General features: G+C 36.8%; 1 protein-coding gene across 1 annotated transcript; it reads left to right on the forward strand.

The window, feature by feature from the left end:
• The first annotated feature begins 9 nt into the window (after window positions 1-9).
• On the forward strand, window positions 10-4,912 carry LOC115951435 (probable inactive purple acid phosphatase 16). The gene is made up of 6 exons (XM_031068644.1): window positions 10-266; window positions 1,839-2,063; window positions 2,667-2,707; window positions 2,891-2,970; window positions 3,328-3,514; window positions 4,596-4,912. The coding sequence occupies exons 1-6, from the start codon at window positions 128-130 to the stop codon at window positions 4,881-4,883; spliced, it is 960 nt and encodes a 319-aa protein (XP_030924504.1). The 5' UTR covers window positions 10-127; the 3' UTR covers window positions 4,884-4,912.
• The last annotated feature ends 6,852 nt before the right edge of the window (window positions 4,913-11,764 follow it).

Below are 11,764 nucleotides of genomic sequence, written 5' to 3' on the forward strand. Positions count from 1 at the left end.
ACCCAAGATGACTATCTTATCCTTCAACTTCTTCTCTCTCTTCATCCTGACCGTCGGATTAGATTACCAAGTGCTCGGCTTGACAACAGCAACAACAACAAAGGCCTCAGGTGAGAGGTATGTTCAGATGCGGGCGGGTGCACCGTTCAAGATAGCGCTGTTTGCTGACCTGCATTTTGGGGAGGCCACGTCGACTGACTGGGGTCCACTCCAGGACGTGAACTCAACAAGAGTTATGAACACTGTACTTGACGATGAAACTCCAGGTAACGTTATCACTTCCATTTATCGATAATGCTGGTACTACCATAATTATCTTACATGATAAACAGTAAGTGGTAGAAAAAAAAAAAAAAAAAAAAGCAGATTTATGTAACGGTAATATATAACCAATCATAGTGATATTTGTCGCCAAAATGTGTGTGAAAATACAGGATACAAGCTAATTGTCTATTTTGTTAGTACCTCTTTTTATCATGTGCTAGCTGTGTGTGTCTGTTGTCGTTGTATTTGTACCGTGAAAGAAAGAAAGAAAGTCCCACGTTATTAAAACTTTGGTGAAGTACATGTCCCATGTTATTATTATATATTGTCCTACTATAGAATAAAGAATAATCCCTTTTTTTTTTTTCGTTGCAAAATGTTCATATGCTGTGATTTGTGAGATTTAGAGGTAAAGTTATAAAAATCGGCCTTTGTTTGTGTGTGTTTTTTCTTTTTTATTATCATTTACAAAAGATATACTGTAATTAGGTTTTTATTTTTTGATGTAAAAGATAAAAAGTAAAATCAGAAAGCCTTTATTTTTATTATTATTATTGGATTTTTGTATCTAAATCCCAAAAGTGCCTTTGTTTTTTTTTTTTTTGTTTTTTATTTTAAATTTTAGACTAAAAAGTAATTTTTTTAGAAAGAGGAAAGGATAATGCTTTTTCAAAAAACACCTTTTCATCTATTTTTTTTTTAAATTTCTTTTTTCAAAATAATTGCACCCAACCCTAATGAATTTCAGTATAAAAAAAAATAAAAGACCCTAATGAATGTGTGTATATAAATTCATCATTTTGAAATTCGATTTGAGGGCTCAAGTAAAAAAGACTTGGCTTGAATCCAATGTTATACGTGTCATCATCCTAACGTGTCCAATGTAACTAGACACCGAAACCTAAGCTTTGTTCACAAAAGAAAGGTCAACTCATGGTAACATATTACTTGTTAATGGTTAGTTTGTTAGTACTTAGTACCTGTCGGCTGTCGATGCACATTCTCTATGTAAAGTATTATGTCCAATTTTCTTGAAGGGAGTTTGGGATTAGTAACCTGGGATTAGTAACTTAGCAACCTGGGATTAGTAACTTAGCAACTTGTTCTTGTCGATCATTTGTCAAGTGTCTTTCACAGATGACTCGAAATGACAATGATATGGCCATATGGGCCTTACTACTACATGTTTATTGTCTCTGAATGCTACCTTAAGAAATCTTCATTTGCTGTTTAAATGTTCCATCTACTGAACTAATGTGCTGGGAATAAGTATCACTTGTTGTAGATGACAAGATTATTATTGTTTTGCACTAAACAACCTTAAATTTGATCTCTAGTTGGATTCTTCTGAATTGTTTAATATTCAGCTGACTTAATAGGCTGCATTTCTGCCCATGTTTTGGTCTACCCTGACAAATTTCCATGATTACTGCAAGTCTGCAATGATTGCTCAATTCAAAAAGTGAAGCGCTCAAAGCTTGATATAGATCGAGCACCTTCACATAGTTAATATTTTGGTTTTTTTGGTTTCTTTTTTGGTTTAAAACTCTAATAACTAACTGATTATATAGCAGATTTTGTTATATACCTTGGAGATGTTATTACGGCCAACAATATACCAATTGCAAATGCCAGCTTGTACTGGGATCAGGCAATCTCTCCAACAAAATCGAGAGGTATTCCATTTGCCAGTGTGTTTGGAAACCATGATGATGCACCATTTGAATGGCCGAAGGAGTGGTTTCCAGCCCCTGGAATTCCTCCACTTATTTGCCCAGCAGTCAACTCAACACATTCAGGTTAGCATGATGTTTGAAATGTGGTATAGATAAGCTGGTGACAACCAGTCATCACTAGTGACAGGCAACAGGCCTTGGGTTTCTGAGTGTTTTCCAGAATTATGATTGACCTCTCATTGTTTCAGACAGCTGCCTCTTTGGAACTGAACTATTATAAGTTGGGCTAGAGTCGTAGAGAAATTCATGCAAACAATAATGGAGAATACTGAAATTACAGAACCAAATGAACCATGTAATAAATCCCCCCCCTCTCTCCCCCCTTTATATAAAATATGAACACAATATACCCCTTCTAATGATATTTATAATTTAATAATTTGAAGATAGCATTTATGATAGGATACCACTTCTTCTGTTGTTAGATTAACCAATAATCATAAGTTCATAACAATATATGTTGGAAAGAATGACATTTTGAACAAATTGCTGGCAAAATCAAGGAATTGATTGCATGGAGTAAATCAAGGAATTGGAAAGATCAATTATATAGATATGAAATTCACATTCAAAATATATATGTAAGAAATTGATTGTTGACCTGTTTTCAAATTCTGTAAATCCTGTTATAAACATGAGTTCCTTTGTAATGTGCTATCAATCAAGTGAATGAAAGATGTAGCCATTTGGTTTTTGGTGTTGTGGATGTAAGTCTTAGTGACCAAACCACGAATCCCCCCCACCAGTTCCAAACTGCAGAGTAGAGATGAAGCAAGACACGCGTATCGAAGAAACACGAGAGACAAATGTGCACACTGGACGCACGCTTGGCCAAGTATATCCAACTATGTTATCAACAGATGATCCAAGGCCCCGTGTATACCGACTAGACGCGCCCTCCACAAGTTATCTCAAATGCTCAAGCGGAATGGTTCCAGAACAAATCTGAAGAGATCAACCCTAACTCAAGGTATTAGAACAAAGAATTACCTCTTTTTTTTTTTTTTAAACTACTTTTCATGGCACCTTATAAGCATTGACTAGAATTAATAGGTAACGAGGTTTAAATATATCTAGACTCTGGTTTGTTGATTTTAATGGTTTGTAAGAGAGAGAAAAAAATGAACAGAAAACTTTGAAACATTGCTCCCGGCATGGTTTGATTAAATAGAAAGTGAAAAAGACAGAAGGTTTATTCTACTGAGGCAAATAGTTGTAATTGACAATGCTGAGGTTTTGGTTTTCTTTTTTGAAGTACATCAATAAGATGTGGTGAATATTATTTTTTTTGGTTAAATAAATCTGTTTCCTGCATTTTCTTATCCAGTTTAGTGTTACCTGACAGTATGCCCGAGCTAATATTCTGGCATATCCCAAGTCAAGCATATAATAAAGTTGCTCCACAGTTTGGAATTCACAAGCCCTGTGTAGGCTCAATTAACAAAGAAAATGTTTCTTCTCAAGCAGCTGAATTGGGTATCATGGATCTTCTTGTTAAAAGACCTTCTGTCAAGGTAAGTACACAGATAAGCATGCATGTAAACACATAAATATATTCATTTCAAAGATAATCATGCTTACGCACAACCATATTCATCTGTATATATATAGATTCACACATACATAACATAAATTCATGTAAGATGCCTGCTCTCTAGGTAATGACACAAAGGAATAAGCATATGCTATATCTATTCACACACACACACACACATAAAAAAGTACATATACCTCAATATACACATTAGACATTAGTGCTCCTGCATAGACTGGGTTTAGATTTGAACTTGAAATTCGAATGACCCGGATTTTCAGCTGGATTGATTGATTACCAATGCCAAGTCAAATAGTAGGAAGGTTGGAATTTCTTGATACACAAACTGGCCAGGCTTTGCCTGGCTTGAAATTTATGGCTTGGCTTCTATGGCCCAAAACGACCTTTTATTTATTTTTTTGGTTTTTGTTATTGTTCCATTTGATCGACTGGAATTACATAAGAAGAGAATGAAAACTTGAAATCTTTTGTCATGTTGGGATTTGAGTACCTTTTTTTTTGTCTTTTATAACTTTCTTTGCAGTCAAATGGAGCTATGGTATTCTTATTATTATTGTTTTTCATGTTGTGTTTCTTTTGGTTATTCACCATGATTAATTTATCATGCTGTTCTACTGCTTCCCCTTAAATTCGTTCTTCATACTTGGATGGTACAATTATCATTTTTCAGTTCTATCACAGATTCACAATCCATTTACAGGAAAATATGAGTTCAAGCACCCATGACATATGAGTCACACACTCACACCTAAATCATCTAAATGTGGTTTAGGATGGTCAGCTGAGTTTTGTTCATTGTAATTATATCTCTCTTTTAAATATGGAAGAAGTTTAACCAAAATTTTACTGTGTTGGCAAGAATGTTGAATAAGCCCGATCAGTTTTGTCTTAAAAAAAGCTCTGAATTGGAACCACATATATTTAATATACAATGTGTGTGCTTATGGTTCTTGAAAGTCAGAAACTAAATGAATCTATGGCTTGAGTTTGATGGATATGAATATGATCATGTTGAGTTGTTTTTCTCTTTATTGTGGCAGGCAATATTTGTTGGACATAAACATGGATTGGATTGGTGCTGCCCCTATGAGAAACTCTGGCTCTGTTTTGCTAGGCATACTGGTTATGGTGGCTATGGAGACTGGCCTAGAGGAGCTAGAATTATAGAAATCACTCAGCAGCCTTTCTCCTTTAGAACTTGGATAAGGATGGAGGACAGTATAGTACACAGCAACGTTGTGCATGGAAGTACCAATCAATTGAGTTACAAAACTTTTGACCAAATGATAGTTACTTTGTTATGTTATTTTATTTGTTTAATTTTTTAATTTTTGTTAAGAATATAAAGAGAGAGGCAGAGAAGTGAGAATTGTCTGTATATTGATGTATATTTTGTTTGTATAATATTGTACAATAGAGAGTTTGGTATAAGCATAGTATGCGTGAAGTACAAGTAATATGAGTGTATTACAAGTACAATACTTTGGGCCCAAGTCCAATGGGCTACACTAACATATATACTAACACCCCCCTCAAATTCAAGGTGGTAAGGAGGAAGCCAACTGGAGTTTGGATAAGATTTCGACGACGACCAAGTGGGTGAGTCTTAGTGAATATATTGGTTAGTGGAGGAGATGGAGTACAATTAGAGATAGCTTTTCTTGATATGACTACAAATAATATGTGAAGTTCAAGTAATATAAGTGTATAGCAAGTGCAGTACACTAGGCCCAAACCTAGTAGGCTAGGCTAATGTATATACTAACAATTTAAATTTTTTAAAAATAAATCTAGGTGAAATTAAAAATTAAAAATCCTTGATATATCAAAAAAGTTTATTCGGTAAATATAATAGGACTCAATCCTTTAATTTAGACAAATTAAATTAAAAAGAATACTTGAAAATCTTTTTTGTTGCAATATGTTACAAACTACACCAAATTGACAAAAATAACCTATGTCAATTAATTTAATTCCGTCACTGTACACCTTGTCGGTTAAAGTGTGGTAATATTTGGAAAGTCACAACCTAGGTGACAACAAAGACTCCTTCGGGTAATGATGTGATTATTGCAGATTGTATAGAAGGTTTGCAAAAGATCCCAAGGACTAGAGTTCAAAATTGCAACAGAGAGACGAATAATGCTATGTTTGGAAGTTTTGAGAGAGGGGAATGTAGAGGGGAGTAGAGGGAAGGAGAGTAGTGGAGAGGAGAGTAGAGGGGAATGGTTATCCTCCACCTTGTTTGGATATTTTTAAAATTAAGTAAAGGGGAGGGGAATAATTAGTCTTTTCATTTGTATTTTTGTTAGGCGAAAATACACTTTTGATCCCTATATTTTGGGCCTACTCTCAATTTGGTCCTTAAATTGATTTAGCTCCTAGGTCAGTCCATGATTTTCAAAAATCATTTTTAAAATAGTCCCTATCGTCAACCCAGTGACAGAAAATGCTGAGGTGGCAAATGAAGGTCCTAGCTGTCAAACCCAATTATTAAAATAATAATTAAGAAGTCAGCGTGTACCACTTACACCCACGTGACCCCTCACGTGACACTGCCACCTCATCTCCTGCGGACTTAGCCCTCACATGACCCTCACGTGTTCCTGCCACGTCATTTTCCCGCCCACTTAGCCCACATGTGACCCTCTCGTGACTGAACTCATAAACGACCTTCAGTCTTCACTATTCACTTCTTCATCGAAAATCCCCAAACAATCCCAAATCGTGTTCACCTGGAAATGAAACGAAACCTTAACAATCCCAAATCGTGTTCTGCCCCAACAGCCCGTTTTGTCTTCATCCTCGTGTTCTTCCCCAAAATCCAACTTGAAAACCGTAAGAAAACCCATTCCCCTGAAACTGAAAACACATTCCCCTGAAACTTGAAAACCTATAATTTGAGAAATCATAGTGAATGATAAAGCTAATAATCTGCGAGGTGCAAAGCTATTTCTCTGTGTGTGTTTCTATTTATGTGTGTATCTAACTCTTTTCGAAAAGGTGTGAATGTGTGTATATCTGTCTCTGTTTCTCTCTTTCTTACTTTTAACGCTTTCTGTCTCTCTCATCGATTATGGACCACAGTTTGAGTGCTTTATTATGCTTTTATTTATATTTTTCTGTTTGGTCTTTAAGGATCATGATGGACCATATGTGTTCCTTGTTATCAGTAAATGATATATGTTTTGGCATTATTTTATGTTTAGAATATATAGAGTCAATGGATGTTTGACTGTTTGGTTTAGTTTTGTCTTTATTGAAATAAAATATTCTGTAAATAATTTTTCATGCATGCAGGATGGACGAGTCTTTTACTCTGTATGTGCATCATGGTGGACATTTTAATGAAAATTATGAGGAGTATGTAGGGGGTGATGTGGTGATAGTAGATGGTTGTGATTCTGATAAGTGGTCTAAGGTGGAAATTCAGTCCAGCTGTAAAGAGTTTGGGTACACGTGTGTGAGTAGGTTGTGGTACACAATACTTGGGGAGGATGATCAGGAGGGTAGGATGTTCCACTTGATCAAGGATGACAAGGATGCAATGTTCATGATTACTTTGGTGGGGGGTCATGGACATATTCATGTATATGTCCAGCATCCAGTACATGACCCTATACTGGTTAATAATGGTAATGGTGTGACATTGGACCTTTTTGTAGAGCCTGAGCGTGAGCCTAAGCCTGACTGGTACAGTTCTAGTGATAGGGAACCTGCTTATGAGGATGGAGATGACTTCTATCATGGTGATGATGATTTTGATGGTCATTAGTACTTTTATGGGAGTGATGAGGATGATATGGATGATAGGGATGATAGGGGTAGGGATGATTCTAATTCTGATGTTGAAATACTTGGATGTAGGAGACTTGGTCACCACTGATAGTAATGAAAGTTCTAGTGATGCTGAAATGGAAGGGACTAGAGAAATGAACCCCAACCAACGGTATGTGGGTGAAGATAGTAGTGATAGCTAGGACAATGATGTTGAGGCAACATTGCCAGATCAGATGGGGGCTGGTGTAGTGAACTCAGATCACACTAGTGAGGAGCTGTTAAGTTTGACTAAGTCTTCATCTAATGGTGATGAAGGGGTTGATGATAGTGACAGTGAGGGTGATGGTGATGCCGCTCATGGATATGTGGATAATGTCACTAGGAGGAAGAAGTTTCCAGTGTTTAAACCAGTTTCTAATCCTGAACACATGAGGTTTGAGAAGAATATGCTGTGTGTTTCCCCTAAACAGTTCAAGGATGCTATCACTGAGTATGCAGTGAATGGTGGATGGGGGGTGAAGTTTGTGAAGAATGATAAATTAAGGGTTAGAGCCAAGTGTTAACTTCCCTGCAAGTTTATAGCTTACCTAGCAAAGCTGCCAAGGGAGATGAGTTACCAACTTAAGATCTTGAACTTGGAGCACACATGTACTAGGAGCTACAAAAATCCAAGGTGCACTACCAAGTTCCTTACAAGAAAGTTGATGAAAAAGGTGAGGAGACAACCTAATATAAAGCTGAAGGATATTCAAGAAGCAGTGCATAAGAAGTACGTGGTGAATATCAGTGCTAGGAAGGCCAGTAGGGCTAGGGAAAAGGCTCAAGAGTTTGTTGATGGGTCTTACATAGAGTAGTACAATCAGCTCTGGGATTATTGTGCAGAACTGAGGAGATCTAGTCCTGGTAGTACAGTTCTGATGAAGACTTACACTTATAATGAGGGAGACTTGGCAGCTGAAATGGATTTATAGATAAGAGTGCCATACTTTGAGAGATTGTACATTTGTTGGGCTGGGTGTAAGAAAGAATTCTTGACAGGCTGCAGGCCAATAATTGGATTGGATGCTTGCCATTTTAAAACCAAGGTGGGGGGGGGGGGGGCAGTTGATTGTTGCAATTGCAAGGGACCCCAATGAAGAATATTTCCCTTTGGCTGTGGCAGTAGTGGAAGCTGAAACCAAGAACTCATGGACTTGGTTTATAAACCTATTGCTAGCTGACATTGGTGATAGTAAAAGGTAGACATTCATATCAGATCAACAAAAGGTATTTCCATATTTTATGTTTGTTTATAACACGAGAAATATGAACAACAATTGTATGTGATGTACATATACTTACTTCTTGTTGTTTGCATTTGGCAGGGATTAGTGCAGTCATTTGTAGATAACTGGCCTCTTTATGAACATAGGTGTAGTTGTAGATATTTGTACAACAATTTTAGGAAGCAACATCCTGGTCTCCAAATAAGAGAATTGTTTTGGAGAGCAGCAAAAGCAACTTATGCACAGGAATTTGAGAGGGTAATGAATGAGATGAAAGATATTGATGAGGGTGCATACATTTGGCTGAAAGGACACACCACAACAATATGGGCTAGACACATATTCAAGGGTGATGGGCTAAGTGATACTGTCCTCAACAATATGTGTGAAAACTTCAACCGTAGGATAATAAAATTCATAGGGATGCCCATTATTAGCATGGTATGCAAATTTCCTATACTTTATGTATGTTGGTCTGAGTTATATATTTTTTAGCATGCACTAATATGTGGGTTGTTTATGTATGCAGCTTGAAGACATTAAGTTGTATTTGATGAATAGGTCCCAACAAAATAGACTGAGTATTTTGAAGGTAGAGTTTGAGTTGTGCCCTAAAGTTTGTAAAAGATTGCATAGGGAGAAGATGAGTAGCAGTAAATGGTTGGCTTGTTGGTCTTCTGATACAAAATTTGAGGTTAAGAATGGGCTACAAAGTTTCATTGTGGACCTGGAGAAGAGGACATGTACTTGTAGGAAATGGGACATCACTGGTATTCCATGCTGCCATGCAATTTCATGCATATTCTTCAACAGGGAGGCAGCTGAGAAATGCACTAATGATTGCTACAAAGTCAGCACTTACAAGGCATGCTATGAGTCCATCATTGATCCCATTAATGGTTATAATATGTGGACTCCAACTGGACTCCCACCTGTGCAGCCTCCAACAAAGAGAAGGCCACCTCGTAAGCCCAAGAAGAAGAGAGTAAGGGAACTCAATGAACCAAGAAGGGGTCATAGCAAGGAGTTGGGTATTGCCAAGAGGTGCAAGTCATGTGGGAAGATAGGCCACAATAAAAGAAGTTGCAAAGGTGAGGTTGGAGGGAATTCTTCACTGCCTACAGCTGTTGGTGGTAGTCCAAACAGCAGGATTTCTAGGCAAAAACAGGTATAATACTTGTTTGTGCATTACTTTTTTTTGTTTGCACTTGTTTCAATTTTTAAATGTTAACTTGAATGTATATGTTGTTTGTAGACAACTAATGAGCCAAGTGGAGGAGTGGCCATCAATGAGCCAAATCCACCAAAGGCACCACCTACCACACAAGTTAGAAGCAGTGCAACAACTACCAGACAAGCTACAAGCAGTGCACCCTCCAATAGTACAACATCCAATCCAAGCAGGAACACACATGGAAATCCAAAGAAGAGAAAGAAGGGGAGTGTCACAAGTGAGACTTTGAATGCATCAAGAAATGCATCTAAGTACAGAGAAGCGTTGAGGTTTGCTGAGAGCCAGTCATCTGTGCATGGGCCAATGGGATAAGCTGGTGGAGGCTGAGCAATATCCATTTCTTTGTTTTTTGTATCTTTGAACTTTTTGTGGTAGTCAGTGTGAAAGGTTGTAATTATGGTTGAATTATGTACATTTTGGTACTGTTGAACTATGGCAGCTAAGTATTGCATAATGGCCTTGTGAAAGTTTGTCAGTGGTAGCAAAAGTCCTTTTTGTTGGTTGTAATTATGGCTAAATTATGTACATTTTGGTAGTGTTGAACTATAATAGCTAAGTATAACACAATGGCCTTTTTGTTTTTGTCGCCTGAACAATGGCTAAATTATGGAAAAGAAGTTTTTGTGTATTGTGATTTGTGCATGGCAGCTAAGGTTTTTGTGTATTGTGATTTGTGTATGACAGCTTGGGGTTTGTCAATGAATTGTGTATTGTGATCTGTGTATTATGGCAGGGAATTGCCTATATGGTTTTGTGTATTATGATTTGTGTATTTTGGACAAATTCATGTCTACCATGTATATAGTGTAGTTTGGTTTGTGTATTGTGTTTGCACACAATGGTGCAGTTGCAGCTCATTATTTTCCAGATAATAATGTGTATTATGTTTACACACACATAATGTGTATTGTGTATTGTGTATTGTGAAACTAGTAACATCATGGTTGCAGGTGCAGCTCATTATTTTCCAGATAATAACAGATAAGTGTAGTCATGCCAGTTCATTATTTCCCTGTGCATGTGAAACTAGTAACATCAGTTCAGTATTTTTTAGATAAGTGTCAAGTATTTTCCAGATAAGTTCAGTTCAAAGGTGCAGCTTATGCCAGATTAGTGCAGTCATTTTCTAGTGGGCAGTTTGCACACAATGATTGAATTGATAACTTCAGTTCAGTAAGTTACACACAATGACGATTAAGTTCATTCATTCATTACAAAACCAGATAACATTGAACAAAATTACATTTCATTTCATTGAACCAGATAACATTGAACAAAACCATGATAATTTCAGTTCATTAAAATGGAAATTACAAAGGTAATTGGGATATAGTTTTCCATAAAATTCTTCACAAAATGCTCCACAAAATGCTTCATTAGCAATGCCACAATCAGCACAACTAAAATCACCATCTAACCCGCCTATCTAAACCACCAAAACTAATATTACACAAAATTAGATCCCACATATCAACAATGCCAAAATCAGCACAACTAAAATCACCATCTAACCCACCCATCTAAACCACCAAAACTAAAATTACACAAAGGCATATCCCACACATCAGTAATGCCAAAATCAGAGACACTGCCAAACACTTCTCCCTTGTTTTGCAAGTTGAAACTTCAGTTTGGAGTCTGAGAATGGTCTGCCTCTGTTTCGGGATAAGGACCTTACCACGTGGACAAATCTCATCATCAATCCATTGAAAATATTTGCATTTCCGTCCAACCTGAAATTCAAACCAAATCAATCAACCCACTAAAAAAACGAACTAAAGAAAAAAAAAATTGAAATAACTCAGACCTTACCCAGTAATTAGGACACCCATAGAACCTTCTTCCTGGATTGTCCTTCGTCCAGGAAACCAATAGAATTGGTTTATCAAGGCTGGGGCAATAACACGTGCGTGATGCTCTCCTCTTTAGG

The sequence above is a fragment of the Quercus lobata genome, chromosome 7 (genome assembly GCF_001633185.2).
Source record: "Quercus lobata isolate SW786 chromosome 7, ValleyOak3.0 Primary Assembly, whole genome shotgun sequence".
In the NCBI taxonomy this organism is placed as follows: domain Eukaryota; kingdom Viridiplantae; phylum Streptophyta; class Magnoliopsida; order Fagales; family Fagaceae; genus Quercus; species Quercus lobata.

What these genes read in the sequence shown, in the direction of transcription:
- LOC115951435 (XM_031068644.1), top strand. Translation starts at nt 128, where the DNA reads ATGCGGGCGGGTGCACCGTTCAAGATAGCGCTGTTTGCTGACCTGCAT. An exon ending in TGGTTTTTGGTGTTGTGGAT is followed by an intron (nt 2,708 to 2,890) that starts GTAAGTCTTAGT and finishes TATACCGACTAG; the next exon opens with ACGCGCCCTCCACAAGTTAT. An exon ending in GAGATCAACCCTAACTCAAG is followed by an intron (nt 2,971 to 3,327) that starts GTATTAGAACAA and finishes TTTCTTATCCAG; the next exon opens with TTTAGTGTTACCTGACAGTA.